Source organism: Temnothorax curvispinosus, unplaced genomic scaffold (genome assembly GCF_003070985.1).
Source record: "Temnothorax curvispinosus isolate PA1 unplaced genomic scaffold, ASM307098v1 QBEX01007734.1, whole genome shotgun sequence".
In the NCBI taxonomy this organism is placed as follows: Eukaryota; Metazoa; Arthropoda; class Insecta; order Hymenoptera; family Formicidae; genus Temnothorax; species Temnothorax curvispinosus.
Window position 1 is genome coordinate 769,558 of NW_020217514.1, and position 17,379 is coordinate 786,936.

General features: G+C 40.7%; 1 protein-coding gene across 2 annotated transcripts in view; it reads left to right on the plus strand.

Annotated features, from left to right (window-relative positions):
* The first annotated feature begins 4,785 nt into the window (after positions 1-4,785).
* LOC112457340 (neuronal acetylcholine receptor subunit alpha-7-like) overlaps positions 4,786-17,379 on the plus strand; it is a 192,709-nt gene continuing 180,115 nt past the window's right edge. The window contains exon 1 of one of the 2 annotated variants that reach the window (XM_025020329.1): positions 4,786-5,826. In XM_025020329.1, the coding sequence (XP_024876097.1) occupies positions 5,778-5,826 (49 nt within the window). In that variant the 5' untranslated portion in view covers positions 4,786-5,777. The remainder of the gene's footprint in view (positions 5,827-17,379) is intronic. The other variant, XM_025020330.1, reaches the window with a different exon arrangement.

The window sequence follows — 17,379 nt, forward strand, 5'->3', positions numbered from 1 at the left end:
TTACTTTCTTTTCATAATTAAGCAAACGCTGATCTCCTTTTAAACTAATTTTATCACAAATTTCCAATAGCAAAGCTAATTAGTAGAATTGACAATATTCGTCATTATAGAAGACTTTTTTTTAAATTCCTATGTAAAAAGAAAAGAAAGAAGATGAATTGTTTAACAGTTAAAATTTAAAGATGTAGGACATTTAATACATTTCCGTAATAATTTGCTAATTATAATATTTTTCGATATGGCTTTAACTTAAGCGAGCGAGCATCGTCTATCCGCTTACTGCAAATCCTTCGAACGTACGCGCTTTGTAGTTCATAAAGTCGATTGTATGTAGTAATTTATCATCTGTCTGCAGGTAATCTAGCGGTGAGCACGCAAAATACGCCTTTATTCGCGAAAACGACAATGATAAAATATCCGATACGGACAATCCTCAAATTTATGCAAACGTGTCCCACGAATGAATAATCTGCGAATATTTTATATAAGACAGGCAGTTTATATAAGAGATCTTTTTCATTTATGCAAATTCCATCAATAAACTCTAGAGAGATTTCAATCAGGCTTCCGGCGGATTTATAATCATCATTGAAAGAAACGTCGACCGCGTTTGGCGGTCAGCGTTTTAATTTATCCGCTCGGAGATGAAAATAAATTTCTAGTCTTATGCGACGAGAGAAGGATTGTGAATAATTAATGCGTCCGCCAATCTCGTCGATCGTGCCCATTAGCTGATTTGATTGAATGGCTCCTACGGCGGATGTAACAGACGCCGAGCTTGAAAGTATTCCAAAATCCGCGCAGGATATCCGCTCAGCAAACCGCGGATAGCAAACCGGCGACGAGCCAACGTGAGATTCGTGAGATGCGATCTTTTTCGTTCAAGGATCCTAACTTAACTCTTGATATATCGTATTTGATGGCGTTAATTAGCGTCTCATCGCGATACAGATCTCGCGTGTCACTCATATCTCAAGCGACGACGGAGTGGGTAACAACGATAATCGATAATATTGATATAACGTACGTCGCGCCAATAATCGCCAATCGCTCACCGGCGGCCAAGAAATAACGTTGGAACGCCGCGGTTGACGACGTTCATGCTATTACTGAACCGTGTCAGGTAACGTACACCAGGGATACACAATAGCCGCCGTGAGTTACGCCATTATCGAATACTGCGGAATAATCTGCACGTAATGCGGATATATACCGGATATTTAGAAAATGTTGAATATTTACAACTTTCTGTCGCGTAACGCGATAAGAAAGTTTGTCACGCGTCTCGATTTAGTGAAGCACGTGTCCGAGAAGACCTCCGACCTTTGTTAACTTAAATTCACTGACTCGTTGGACTGAAGTTGGCTTGCGCGCCGTTTTTAGAGCAAAGAAGTCCGATATTATGTAAATTTTAATTTCTGAACGCTGATTGGTTTTTCGATAAAAGTTGAGAAACAAAGTAATTAGGTATTCATGAATTGTACGATAGTTTTGCTTCGTAATTTTTGTCGGTAGTAACAGTTTTCCACCTGTGTATACTTTTAGTTAACAATGTATTTTGATTTTCATAGATTTGAAAATATTCGTTAAATTTTTGAAATATTATATATCATAAATACTGAAATGTCGATAGACATAATTATGATTCTACGACTCATTGTCAGAGTCAGACCATAGAAAATAATACTCCGTCCGATTCGGCGCCAATCAGCGGCAAAATAAAGAAAAATATGCATTGAAAGGCGGAAAAGTTTACGTCGCTTTTTTTGTAGTCGATCGGGCAAACTCGGGCTTACATTGATTATTCTTCGCGATTGGACAGCGTCAAATAAGTTGGATTGAAAAATGTAAGGGATCGCTGAGGCGGAAACGGAACAGACAATCAGAAGCGGAAGCGCGAGTAGATGTCGAAGAATGTCGGAGCATCGTGGTGGAAACTACCCAAGAAACGTTGGAACTTTGACGCCAGCGGAGTGTATAAACTCGCGACTATTACCAGCGGTATAGCGGAGAAATCGCAAAGACGGAATGTCCGGATGCCAGTGATGCAAACGTAAATATAGCGCGCCCAATGCGTCTATCAGGGTTATCAGCGTCGATACGTTATAGAATCGGATTTCAACGTTGGAATTTCTTTCGGAATATTTCAAAGTTTTGCCGGAAGAATGATAAAACTCAGTTTGATAACGTGTTAATGTAGAATGTTTTTGTCGCATTAAATTTTATGATTGTAGCATCAATCACACATTTATGAAATGTCGAATCGTCTATATTTTTTTAATTGCAAATGATTATGAAAAGATTCTTTTCGCAGACTAAATTTCCGTGGTATAATTATACGAAGAAGCTCCATTTCATCTAATTTCATTTAATTTCCTAATTTACTAACTTTTACCTCTTCGTAATTTTAATCCTTTGCAGTTGTATGTTGACTTGGATATGACAATACGTTGCCTATCGCATGATTCTTCAAGTATTTAAATATGTACGCGATTATAATCGGCAAATTATATTTTTGGGATTTCCATAAATTCCTCCAAGTAATAAAAATCCCTTGATTCATGTTAGACTAGCTGATCAGATGAAACTGAGGACGAAATACTTGATATTTGCTCATTTACTAGAAATTTGGACGGCAAAGAGTTAATTTAAAGAAATTTGATGCTAAATATTTCTGGATAATACAACGGGTAACGATCTCCAGAAATGTTCTCTAAAACAAATCGACAATATATTCATGTTTAGATTTTCGTTTAATCATGATTAAGACTAAGCATAAGTAACATAGGATAGCTAGCTTATCTTTGAAGGAAGCGCAAGACTGTTTCAATTGTAGTTTGATTCAGGAATTCGCTCGTACGATGATACGCGGCGTCGGATTAGAATGCCGTCGTTGTACGATTATCTTCCCCCCGTCATTATCGTTCGACACACACAAGCATGTGAGGGAACGCGCGACACGGAAGAGCGGAGCGCAATGTCGAGATGGAGAAAAGGCAGCACAAAGGAGAATCGGGCCATCGGAGCGTTAACCTCCGTCCAGATGATCCCTTTTTCTAACTGGAAGAAAAAGCGCGGACCCTCACGTTGAGATATTTTATTTGCTTCAGAAGAATTGCTAGCAAACGTAGATTGGAATGTTTCATGGCGCCTCATTTAGGCTACGCGGTCAGCGCTTTCAACGATTGTGCCTTCCTCTGTTTTCCTTTGTTCTTCAAGCGTGTATACGGTTATTTAAAAGAAATTAACTTTATCTTACAATTATGTACCTTTTCAATGTTTATTCTAGCTCCCTGCGCCAGCCAAATTAAAAAAAACCCTAATTGTATTAAATTTCTTCTTTTCGATATGATTTTGGTGCGTCTCGTCGTACGTAGATATGCCGCATCGCGATTCGATAGTCGTATATCACGTATTTCGGACAGTAGCACACAAACGCGTCGTTTTCCCGAACGTGCCAAAATACTACACACGATAAACGGCCAGTTTCATTTCTCTTCCGTCTATAAAGTATCTAGTTGGCGCCCGCTCGTTTCAAATGCGAGCTGAATGAAGTACACACAATCAGGTATACCCTGTTGTCTTTAATCCAATATCAAAATATTGGCGGTTACGATTCTGAATAAGGTCTGCCCTAACTAGCTGGCAGCTGCTGTTGTTTTATTTCGACGTATTTGCCTCTACTTCATCCGATGGGAGAAAAGGAGAACATCCCTTGGTCGATCCGGACCGAAGAGACCGAGGCAGTATCCTCCCGCATACGTGCCTCTGTTGACTGAAGTGACTTAAGTCAACGCCGCCCACGGTCTGGCACGCGGCCTCCAGCGCGCGCCAAGACGAAGAGGGATGTACCGCGCGAGGGGATGAGAGATATATGGAGGACGTCATCGAGGGGGGATGTGGATCCGTACGAGCGACGGAGACGGTGGGCTGCCGGTGATGGAGTGCGAGGTGGCGAGGCCTGAAGGATGAGGTGCGACGACGACGGAACGAGCGGAACTGCGAGAGAGACGCGGCAGAGCGAGTGGCGGCGGCGAAGGGTTCAAGTATAAGGATACCGAGGCATGCGCCGTCCTATCATATTGATCTCGCCATAGTAACGATTCTCTCTTCTCCGGCGATGCCGGGATGCACTATAGTCGCGGGAGGAAGAGGGATGCCGAGAGAGCGAGGAGCCGAGCGGGAGGGTTCGCGGAGGAGAGGGCGGGAGAAAGAGAGAGGGAAGAGAGGGCAGGCAGGTCGTACCGCATGGTGTACCACGCCACCCCACGATGCGCGGATGTGGGCCGCTGAGGGTTGAACGCGAGGGAGAGAGCGTGGGACGAAGCGCCGATGGGACGAAGAGAAAGGGGGTTGCCGAGGCGGTCGGTAGAGGGGGAAGAAGGTATATGTGACGAGAACAAGAGCGAGAAGGAAGAAGAGGGACGGAGAGGACTGCGAGAGACGGACAGCGTCGGTGATCGAGGTAGAACGATACGGAGAGGGAGGGAGGTGCAGAATGATGGAGAGGGGTGGGATCTAGACGCGCACGGCGACTAGCAGGTGTACATGCTGAACTAGACAAAGAAGATGGAAGCGAGAGAGGAAAAAAGAAAGACAGAGAAAGAGAGAGAAAGATAGAGAGAGACAGGCCAAAAGGGAGAAAGAGAAAACGCGAAGGACGGCAATATCGCGAGCAACCGAGACAGGGAAGGTGGTGAACGGTGGTGGTAGAGGCTACCACAGAGCTAGCGCCAAAGCGGGTTGAAGCGGCAGTACCGCGCGGCGCTGCAGCTAAATGAGAATCAGTCCAGCGTTGTTCGCCGGCGAGGCCGCACCTGACAACCCCCCATTGACGGGAGAGAGTGATACAGGCTCCGCGACCGAGATTTAGAAAGAGTCTGTCTGACGTACGCTTATCCGTATAGCAGAAGGGAGAGACGTCAGGGATGTTCTCGCGGTGCTGCCGGTCGCACGCGTACCGAGACCCGCAGTACCAAGAGTGAACCACTCTCCTCCCCCGTTGTTCACCCTGACCCGATGCTGCGGCAGCCGAGCGAACGCGGGAAGCCCGACGTACGGGACGTACCGATGATCAGACTGCGGATGCGTCCCTAAGCCCATTTTCTACGCACACATACACACAGAGCCACGCGAGAGATCTGCATCAAGCCCCCAGTGATCCCCAGTTACGATCGCTGGCGATCAAGGCTCGGACCGATATCCCTTGCTCGGCTGCTCGTGACCGACGTCGTGTCTGTCGGGAACTGTTCGCGAGATCGAAGTGAGAGAGGGACCCCGAGGTGGTAAACGGGATCCGCAGGCAAATCCAAATCGGAAGAGATGTCCGCGCTGCCCGACGATGCCGCGTTGTGGTGCAGGCTGTCCAGGCCATAGTTCACGCAGGTTGTGCCATCCGGTACCGGATAGCGGCGTGCGAAAGTACCGGGACATCGCTGCGTGGAGGCGGTCACGTGCCCCCGACGGAGCTAGGACGATGCACCTGGCGAGCCCGGTGCAGTCGCGACCGGGCGAGCCCTGAGGATTCACGATCGCTCCGTTCCCATCGCGCCGAGCGGCTCGTCGCCGGGAGACAGCTGATCTTCCGGGCGGTTCAGGTCGAGGTTCGTCCTCGCTCGACGCCGCCTGGCAGCCACGTGCGAGGACGAGCGGACGAGCGGCGGTGAGGCAGCGGTGGCGGGAAGGGAAGTGGAGAAAATCGGCAACGTGGAGGAGGTGGTGCACGGCCGGGCGGTCATCGAGGAAGCAGCTACGTTCCGGCACCCCCTCGAACAAACATGAGACGTTCGTGGACGCTTGTCGCGGCGATAGCCCTGGCTGCATCGGGTGAGTGACTCCACTTTCAGGAGAGTGTCTCTGCCATTAGTCCGACAATGTCCGTCCACATGAACCTTGATTGCGACGTGAACTCGTCCGCCGTACGTCTCGCTTAATCATCGGTCCGGCTCTCCTCATCCGTCAGGACGTTTCTTCGAGTTTTCACTGTGTCCCACTCCCACTCGTCCCTTCCACAAGTGTCCGTCGACGTCACGCGTCACTCGTTGCTCCGAGCTTCCATCTTTCTTTCTTTCTTTCCGACCCTGCGAACGTACGAAGCTGCAAAAACGATATGTATTTCACATATTTCATAGGTATTACATCGATCTGTTCCCCTTTAGCATCGTTTAGCATCGTTTATTTCTGGAAAATAATTAAAATCTTGCTGGACGGCTGACTAGTTTGAATAATAGCCAGTGGCGTCGATGTTTTTTTCTTACGATTGATAATATCATGACAATTCGTTCCTATCACGCGATCTCTCGTTTTACGATTCGTTGATATTGATGCATGAAGACTCGTTGAGCTTGCGATTGAAAATATATCAATACTACGATTCGGATCGGTGAATTTTGATTCTAATGCAAATCGACAGTTTCGATCAGAAGTTCACTGCTCTCTAGAATTTTATGTATCTTCACGATCTTAGTTATATCTGCGAAAGCATGGATGATCCGCCGACTTATCGAGTACACGTGAAATTCTTCAAGTTTGAAGTTTCCAATTTCACGCAAATCCTGATTGCAATTAATCATCTGTTCGTACCAGTTTTATTTTCGGAATTCGCGCGAGGCTTCTATTCGTAAACAGATAAATATCTTCAAGTTTGCTCGAAGGAATTGCTATATCAGCAAGTTTTGTTTATACGAGTGCACTCTTGCTATGATTCTTCATCCCGTTCCTCTCGTTCGAATCAGATCTCGAATTTCTTTAACATTATTTTCCAGGTGACGAGAGAACGATTCACTTGAGCTAGGAAAATCTCTTCAATTTCGTTGTTTATATACGAGAGATACTTTTCCATTTCGCGATGATCTCCGTTATTCGTTCGCCCCGAAACTCAGATTCGCACTTCGTTTCCGAAATGTCGCGCCGGGCGGTTAAACATCACGGTTGCCGGCCCCGGGTTACGAAAGAGGGCGAGTTTCGCTTTCCGGGCGTGGATGTTGATCACGATCCTTCATCTCTTCGACGTCGCTCTCTCACTTTCGGGATCGGCGCGAGCGATCCTCGTCGAGTTTTCGAGCTTTGAATGGAGCGGGCACAGATGTAGAGCGCCCGCAATCCCGGGAGGAGAAACAGGGCGGAGGAGAGGAGGCAGGGGTGACAAAGGGGGCTTGGAGAGGAAGGGAGGGTGGACGCAGCGTTTCAATATTGACGTCAACCCGCGACGCTTCCAGAGCGACGCGATGTCTCGCGCCTCGTTAGCGGCACGTTGATGCCGCCAGCTGGAAGTCAAAACGCGCGCGCGTGTGTCGCGTCGCGCGCCAAATCGGCATCGCACAAATATTTGCGCGTTGCGCCAATCGTGTTTTTATTGCGTTGAACCGGAGCCCGCGATCGCGTTATCTTTGACATGCCTTCGCGTCGCGTTGCCTTCGCCTCCACGTCGTCTTTCGAAATGGAAGAATAGCACGGATCGTTATTTGCGGATGAATCTCGGAAATGTGGAATGTACAGCTTTTAAAATTAACCAAACAAATGTAGACTGTCCACCGTTGTGTGACGATACATTATTATACAGAAGATATTATGATTAAAGATTCACATCCTTTTTTTTATCTTCTCTTTCAATATAATCTTTCCAAATAAATTTTATCGTAAAAAAAGTAGAAAATGATACACGTATGGTTGCAAAAGCATTTATTCTGGACTCTTCAGAAATACTAATAATGAGATACATATTCCGAACTGACAATTTCCTTTTTTTTTTTTTTTTAATATTGTAGAATTTAAGCATTTGGTTCAACAACCTCTTCATTTAAAAATAATCTCTGGATCTCTTTCAGTTTTAAATTTATTACGATCGTGTCGTTCGAAGTAGTAGTAATAAATTTGAGCGGAATATAAATTGCCGCTTCCTCCCGTTCCGCGTTGTGAAACGTTAATTAATTGCAACGTGCCTGTTAAAAATAATAATCGTTCAATTCTGATGCGTTCCGCATTCAATCGCGCTCGCGATGCCGTGAATATTTTTACGTACGAAAACAACACGAAAATTCCATTATGAATGTCCGTCGCGCGTGTTGATCGAGACCGAATGGAAACATTCCCGTGCTGCAGTCGCGGCACACGTCAAAAGCTGTCTCCACCTGCACTACCAAATTGTGCATGTTAGCCCCGTGTAAAATGTAAATTAGGAAGTTACCCACCTCGTCCACGCGTGTCCGGGGATCGTTCTGTCATGACGTATCGTGTTGATTAATTAGCATCCCAGCCGCCGGCTGGCAACGCAGTTGGCCGTGCTGGTGCAACCGGCGCCGTTGCAGACGTCGCCTCGTCGGAACGGAAAATGGTTGCAAAAATCGTAGTCACTCCACGCCGCAAGAAAGCACGGGAAGTGTTCTTCTCTCCAAGTGATTAATGCGTGCTTTCGTCTGGTCGATCGATTGCTACTCCGAGAAAAATCTGCGGATGTTAAACGAGACGTCTTTGTACGCGACACGAAAACTTTTTTCGGTGGAAGTTAACGGAAATTGTTTCAAATTAATTAAAATATCAATTTTATCGGCTGACTTAATATTTATCAAATCTTTGCGATTTTTTTAAATTTGTTTTTGTAAAAAAAATATATTGGAGCGATTTGTGAGATTCAAATTCAAGAGGTTCCTCGATGCAATGCGTTGATTAATTAGAGTCCTATGCTACGAACCATTCGTTCATCTTCGTCGTTTTGACAGACAACTACATTATATGCAGGCTAAGTCATTTATCTCGAATATTTTAAATATTTTCGCAGGATATTCATTGTTTCCGAAGAATAGATTTTGTATTGCTGCATGTGGGATATAAAAATCTTTTTCGTCATTTTTTTATGCCTTTGTTGAGTGCGTACATGAATGTATCTGAAGTTTATTCTTGGTTTAAAAGTTTATTTTTGTTTATTCTGTTTGAAAGTTTATTTTTTGAAAAAATATATATTCTAGAAAATGAAAAAGATGCTCGACTTTTTAAAAACCTGTATTTATATTGCATTTATTCGATCTACGTATTAATTTCTACAAAAATGATAAAGACTTTCAAATCTATAATTATTCAATGATATATATAGATAGTTATAATAGTGCGAAATTAAAAGTTTTAGAAATTGATCTAAAAATTGTTTCATTTACTGCACATATTTCCGATCCACTTTCTGGACTCTGAGAAATATCAATTTTTATAATTTGAGATATATAATTATCTCCGGAAATAAAACTGGTCGAAAGGAGATTTATAAATAATAAATAAAGGAAAGAAACATATAATGGCATGAATCAAACTAAAATTGAATCTGAATCTCTTTATAAATTTCTAATGTTACAAACGTAATATATTTTATTATTTCTTTCATTCTATAAAAAGATGAATTACAAGATTCTAATGACACTGTGTCAATTAATTATAAACCTACGCTAGTTCATTCGTTTATCTTCGTTCATTCGGGGAACAATTACGCCTACTGAGGCTTCTGAGAATTGCTGACCTATCCACCCACGCGGAACCAGATCGTGCGTTCGTAGTAATCGTAGTAATATAGCAATTGGAGGAAAGAATGGCGAGGAAGCATGAGACATCAAAATCTCTTGAGCTACTCATATAAATTCTTTAATAGCAACATTTTCTGTAATCATTTCCGTAATATTCCCATTGTATCATTCCTCATTACATCTATATTTTTTGAAATATTTTTGAGACATGATATCGACATGATAACGACCAAGCTGAAAGAACATCACGCGAAGATAGTGTTTTAGAATACGCAATTATTAAAGACGAATTTTTTTCGAGAAACACCGAGATTCGTCAGGCGAAGTGAATTCCTCCGCAGGGATTTTCCTCGAACGGACTTTCAAGAATGTCTAAAATTTTCAAGCAACAGCACGGTTTCCCCACAGAGCTTCTTAGAGCGGATTACACAAAAATCTCGGAATTACCGGCAAAGTCCAGAAGTTAAAAATAACATAGACAAAAACTTTTGGGATTATTCTGTCTGTATCTGGCAATCTCTCCGTATACGGAACACGTGAACGGTGTAATAATTACAGACTGTTACAAAGTAAAAGTGGTATCGTGAAAGTGAAAGGATAAATATGCACACTAATTAATTGCACTTCCCTTTAACGGATAGACAGTACCTACAGAAATATTCGAGAATAATTAATTTATTAATAAATTTCAAACTTCTAGTCACAGATTTGTTTTCGGATACTTTGCACATGACATAAATGGAACAGCAGTATAGAAATAATACCACTTTTCCGAGCGTGTTCGAATTGTTAATAATTGATGTTATTTCTTTACCGTCCAAAAATTATCGCACCTGCACATTCTCTTTAAATTTGAACTCTGAACCTTTTTAGTTAGTTGAACGATGAAGAGCTAGCTTGAAGAAAATTACATCAAAAACATTTTATATAAAATTAATCCTTAGAGTGTCAGTAATTCCGTCGGCAAATTATATTTTAAAAGTTCTACTCCTAGTCTTTGAATAATATCGTTTTTAAAAATTGCATGTTCTAAAACATTATCTTCGCGTGATATTTTTTCAGCTTGCTCGAAACATAATTGTGTCTCAAAAATATTTCAGAAAATAGATTTAAAAAAATCAAATATATCAATCATGTGTGTGAGGAAACGTCCTGGACACCCTGTGTGTTAATTCGCGTTACTTAGAAGTAGTAAAATTTGTTATACTATACTCTTGGATAAAAAGCATGCGATAATTGCAAAGAGTATTATGACATCATACTGATGCGATAATTGCAAAGAGTATCATACTGAATTTTTCCAAGTTGTCGAATAATCAACGGTGGACATATTCACGTCGCAAACCATTTTACCTTTTCTCTGTACTTTTACTGCTGTACCTTTCTCTTTACCTTTCTATCTTATCCTGATTAATCCTACATATAAGAGTTTTGTAGTAAAATACTTGAAACATTCTCTCTGAAAAAAAATATATATTTATATTATATTTTATTATAATATAAATATAAATTGTAAATTATACACGTAGAATGTCTTCTAGACTAATTTTACTATATATTCTATTTTTGTAATATTGAATTGTATAATTATATTAAGGTAATAAATCACAATACTTAAATTTCAAAAAGTAAATTTTATGATACAAAACATGGGTTAATTAAAATACCCGACAAAATGCATTTATACTGTTATTAATTGTGTATAAGATATTTATAAAATAAATTTCTACAATGTAATGAGAGAGTTAAGTAGATAAAAGAGATTCCTATAAATATATAACCAAAAATATTTGATTGGAAAGTTAACTGATATAATAAATATATATATAAACTAATAATAAAACTGTATCGGTCACAAGTGGTATTATTAATTTCTTCTCTTCTTGCCCGAACAAACTTCTATATATTCATTAAATTAATAATTGCCGATATTTTTTAAGCATTTCTGAGATGTTACAAGTTATCGCGAATAAATGTTAGATACAACCCCAGAGGGCATTTAATAAAGCATTACGGGCCGATGTTTATTGGAAACTTTTTCCGTTTACTCTCTCGACTCCCTCAATACATTGTAAAGAAACTTGACTGTATACTTGAGAGACATATAAAGACGCTGTATACATCTAACTCGTTCTTGAGAAAAATTCGTTAGAGATATTTTTTATACTGTTACGATCGTAACAGGACCCATGCGAATCGGGCGCATCGCGACATTCAATCGGGTAACTCACGTGTCGTTCGCCGCATCGTCTCGTGTCACAGTAGCCTCCAGACAAATCTAGGAATGCTTAAAAATTCACAAAACACCCATATTTTTAATCTAAATATCGAGTACAAGAAGTATCGATACTCTACTTCCATTTACCTTCTAATTTTATTTTCAAATATATTAATGTCATTACCATTACATGTCATTACATTGTTAGCACTGTGTTTTGCTACTTAATATTCTATCTCTAATGTCGTCGGATAAGTATTCATACTATCTGACGCTTGTTCCAAGAGTTCCAAGGGTATCAAGTGTCTCATCAATATCTGTATGTTCCTAGAAAGTATCGAATCTCAAGTATAGTTCTAATACTTCCAGTTCGATATTGATACCTTTCAAGTACCACTGTGTAGACAGTGTAGCCCCCGGGGATTATGTAGGATATCTGAGATCTAGCAAGGCATCTTATTAGGTTGTTTGATCCAATTTAGACTTGATTCTTCTTGAGCAACAAAAGCCGAGGAGATCATTGTAATTTGTTCGACATTTTCAACTTTCAATATTAAATAAAATCTAATCAAATATGTTCGTTCCCCAGCATTTTTATTCGAGAAGAGCCGATTCTAAATCAGTGAAGAAATGTACGAAAGGTGTCTTGTTAGCCTGAGAGGTTCCGTAACAAAAGATAGATATTCAAATATATGTTATATATTTGAGAATAAAATAAATGCAGAAAATTTTTGGCATCATGAACTCATCAAGAGAGTGTCGATACTGCGACACACTGGCCAAAGCAGCATAAAGCATCCCTAGATGTCCCATGCCGTGCGACCTGCAGCGGGGTGCACGCAGATGCGTGGGCGTGCGGACGTGGGTGTGCAGCGCCGGAGAGTTATCGAACGCGCAGCTGGCCGAGGAAGAGGACACTGCACGCTCGCACGTGCGCGCACGCACGCACGGCCGCACGCACTCGTCAATCCGCTTGCACACATACGCGCGCGTATCACGGAGCCGTCCGCCAGCAAAATCGGCCATCTCTCCCAAAACCCGCAATTATTGACAGGGAAATCGTACGTATATATGTGTGCGCGCGCGAGACAGCCGTACCGATATCAATGCCAAGGATCTCGCGGAATCTCGATTCGCACCTCTAATTTGGGTAACGTAAAAGCTCACGAGATATTTCGCGGATTCGGAAAATGATTATCGCATAATTAGATTTTCTTGAAATCTGAAGTTTAACTTGCACCCGGGAATTGTGTAAAATCAGAGATAACGTATAATGTATATCCTCGCCCTTAAAGTTAACGTGACGTAGGAGGGAGATTTCGGTTTTACTTTAAATGCGTGTAACTTCGATTATATTCTGTAGCAATTTAATAATATGAATTGCAGTAATAACAGTAGGTAATAAATTACTTACATCATTTACATTAGTTGCTCGCGGAATGCTAATGATAATGATTCGGCCGAATGAATATATTAATATGCTACAGTTCGTATAAATATGATCAACGATTTTAAACATAATATACACGTATGTATTAATTAAAGTTACACACTGTGTTATATTAGCTGAAACGTGAGTCTTGCAAATTGCTGTGAAATTTTTCAGTTTAAATTGGTTCCTTACAATTGAATCTATTTATTGGGACTGCATACACACAAATTTATTATGATTGTATTATTGGTGATTAAGAATGTATTCGAATTACGTAGTTCAGTAATTAAAATAAATGAAAATGGTTTTTACTGTCTTTCCGACCGGAGGAAAGAGTGAGTTACTTTACGACAAAGTCACTCGCTCAAACATTAGATATCTTCTTTTATCCCGTCGTAAAAAAGTCGCACGACGAGTTTGAGCAAGAATCCACGGCAACGAGTAAAAAATTTCCCGTAGAAAGTTTCGCGATGGAGATGGCCGGTTTCTAAACAGAGCGGACAACTTCTTCCCTTCTCCTCTCCGCTTCCCCCCCCCCCCGCCCTTTATCACTATCACCTTTCCGCTTCGTGAAATACCTTCGAATGTCTCTACCTCTCTACTTCTCTTCTCCTTTGCCTCACTCTCTCTTTCTCTCTGTCTGTCTCTGTCTTTCTCTCTCGACGAATTGCATGAGCGGACGCGCGATCTTATATACGTAAATAAACGAAAACTGTGCCAAACGTTGCGAGTAGCCCCCCAATGAAATCAGCCCCTACTAGCTACCTCAGTCTTTTTACGAGCGTGCCCGTCGCAGCCTGCGACGGAAACGCGGGGTGTCTGGCGTTGTCAATAATGCACACGCCCGAAACTTGGCTCATTTTCTCTTTCTCACTCTGTCTCTCTCTGTCTCTCCGGTCCGGTGCCTGCCAATGAGAAAAAAGCGTAATTCGTTTGAGGACCGGACCGAGTACTGAGTGATATACTGGGACCTTCTCCGAAGCCCAGATGAGCTATAAATATTGACAGAAATCGGAAGGTATGAAAATGAAAGATTGTAATTGAACTGTCCAAAGACCTTTGAATGTACCAATAAAAGGGTCAAAGGTCTAAGGGTTAAAGGTCTATGAAAGAACTTTGTAACGAATGATTCAAGAATTATATTCTAGCTTTTAATGACTAAGGTACTTTGTATATATAGTGAATATTTATGATTACGACAACCGGAAACGTTATATGTATGTGTTTTAGTGTGTTACATCATCGTGAGGAAATACGTTTTCGTACTTCGCCACTTGTGAAGAGAATCATTTGATATAATAAACATTGAATGATTTCAAGTGTCTGGTTTGTGCGCGCATCTACTACTTCTCGAGTATGATGCGACATGCAACTTATACTACTCGCAGGGATACAAAGAGGTATATAGGGAGACAAGAAATAAGCTTCGTGAAATGAAGTAAAATTGCAAGATATGAAAATTGCAAAACGGCAAAGAGAGCTGAGATTTTTAAAACAGAATTTTAATGTATTTTTTTAAAGAAAATAATACATATTTAGCTCGAGTATCTTGCGATGCTTAACGTTTTCATCGTGACATACTTTCGTAATCTCTTAATTCATATTAAAACTTAGCGTTAAATATGAATCACGTAATATTTCTAGCATCCAGCATCTCCAGCATCTTTAATATTCAATAAAAAGACACTTGAGCATGTAATTTTCGAAGCATCAAAAAGTGGCTAAGCCACATTAATAATTATTTCTTTATAATAATACACCGTTACCGTTATTAGATTTGTTTAATATTTAACGATATTTTTATTTGAAGTAGATATGTAAATCTAAATTTTCACTTTGCCTGTTTTCTCGTAAAATAGGGGATATTTAAGGGATTCTTTTTCTCTAGCCTTAACGATATATTCTCTAGTAGTAATCAATTCGCGGCAAGTAACGCCGAGAAACCTGACTTGCCTTAACTGCGAATCTCGTTTGCTATGCAACGGAACCTACAGACCGTCATTATCATATTACACGGGCGCATCCCGTGCATGTTCCGCACCATGCGACCATCCCCCAACGGAAGACGCGTCGGTAGACGAGGAAACGAGCTCGGTCGATGGTAGCTTTCGCCATTTTCGCGCCTCGGTATCGTTAAATTCTCGAACAATGCTTTGTTGATGCTCGCGTTTACGATTCATCTTTCATTCCCCATAAACTTCTTGCATTCTGTCGCGGACGTTCCATACTACGAAATTAGGCATTATTCGTATAAAATCATTTTTCAATAAATATTAATCTTATTTATTTATTATTATTTACTTGGATATTTTATATCTTGAAAAAACCATTATTTTCGAATAATCTGTGCGATCTGTTCTTGTAATGCATCCTACATTTATTGTTATTTCGAAACAATTAATTCAAATGAAGGGTTACATTGTAATAATTTTTAATATTATTTATTTATTACCATAATTTGTCTCTTCTAACAATCAGTTGTTTTCACGATAAAGATAAAATAATTCAGATTAAAACTATCTTATTTGAGTGTGTTCTATGTTGTATTAAAAAAAAAAAAATAAAGATTCGAATCGATATAATTCTCTTTCTCTCTCTTCTCACTCGCTCCTTTTCACTTTCTGTCTTTCCAGGTTGGTATTGTCACTGAGAATGTCTCGCGGCATTTATTGGCTTCGGATTAACAATGTTCTAAACTATTTCAGTCGACGTAACACAGCGACTTGCTATTGTGTCTTACCGCGCGCAGTGCGATCTCGCTCCTCGTTTACTGATAGAACTTTGCCGCTGACGATGACAATACTCTTGTCGTTGTCGTCGTCATCCCCTTCGCAAAACTGATATCAGGTGATTTCGATATCAGGGAATTCCTTCGCGAGTAAAACGCTCGAGATGTGTAACGTTATATCGTCAATTACGAGAAACGCTAGCTGTATTTAAAAAAAAACATAAATAAAAAAGAAGAAAATTGTAAAATAAATCAAAAAATCAAACTAGCATGAGGATTTATACGTAAAATCTAATTAGGAAGATATGAAAAGACTGACGTTAATTGACGACAATCGGTTCACTGCATTTCTGTTCTCTCTGTGTTTGCATTACAGCTACAACTATGATCAAAGAACAGACAGGCGTCTATCAATCAGAGTGCTAACGAACCGAACATGTTAGTGTAACTGATCTCAAATCGGGGCGAGGTGGTTTTTGAAAATGACCGTATCATAGACTGCGCATTGTTATCAATTGCCTGCGATAGCCGGGCTCTAGACACTGTTATACATCTTTGTGCAGCGGCACGCTAACGGCCGCTTGATTGGAGTTGTTGCCGAGACGGCAACAATCGAGTGTCTTAGACCGAATACCGTGGACGACTTTGACCGGATAATTGTGTGTGTCGTGCTTCCTAAATGGTCCTGTGTCGCGAGTTACGGGGTAAGCACACAGCGGGAAGGCTTAGCGCAGGAACGACTTTGGTGTTTGCGGCAAGCAATCTTGCCGGGCAAATTAGTGCTCGAGTTGATTATCTTTCGCAATCAAATCGTTAGAAGGGCCAAAGGGCGCCTATCCTTCTGCATCATTATTTATGTCGCCGGCGAGATTAATCGTGTGGCAATGGAGATTAGATTACTTTTGTGCGGGAATGGGGGATTTCTGTGTAGAGAAGTAGGTATAGGGAGACTTATTCTAAAATGATTTCCGTACGGTTCGCGTAAAATGATTTACTTCATACAAGTCAGATTATCACGTAGATTTTCTTGAAGATAGAGATATTGAAGATAGTAACAATGAGTAATATTTGTAAAATGTTTATCAACTTTTTTGACTAATTATTTCGTCACTTTAAGTGTGGCGCTTTAAAATCCACATGATTTTCTTAGAAAATTATTACATTAAATAGCGATCCGATTATTTTATTATTTGTAATCAATACCCCCATAAAATTCATATTACAGCTTTGTTATAGCATAACAAATGTCTGCATTAAATTGTTCAAAAACAAAAATACGTAATCAATAAATGTACATTTTTTTTAACTCTAATTTTTGCGTTCTAAAGAATTTATAATATTCTTCTATAAGGGAGTTGCAAGAAAGTTAATTGTTAATGCAGTTCGCGGTTGTGAACAGATCTATCTTAATTTTTCACACTACAACGATCCGATAACAAGGACGCTTTAGCACTGATTGTCTAATACGTTTTATAAGAACATTCGATGCGTTACG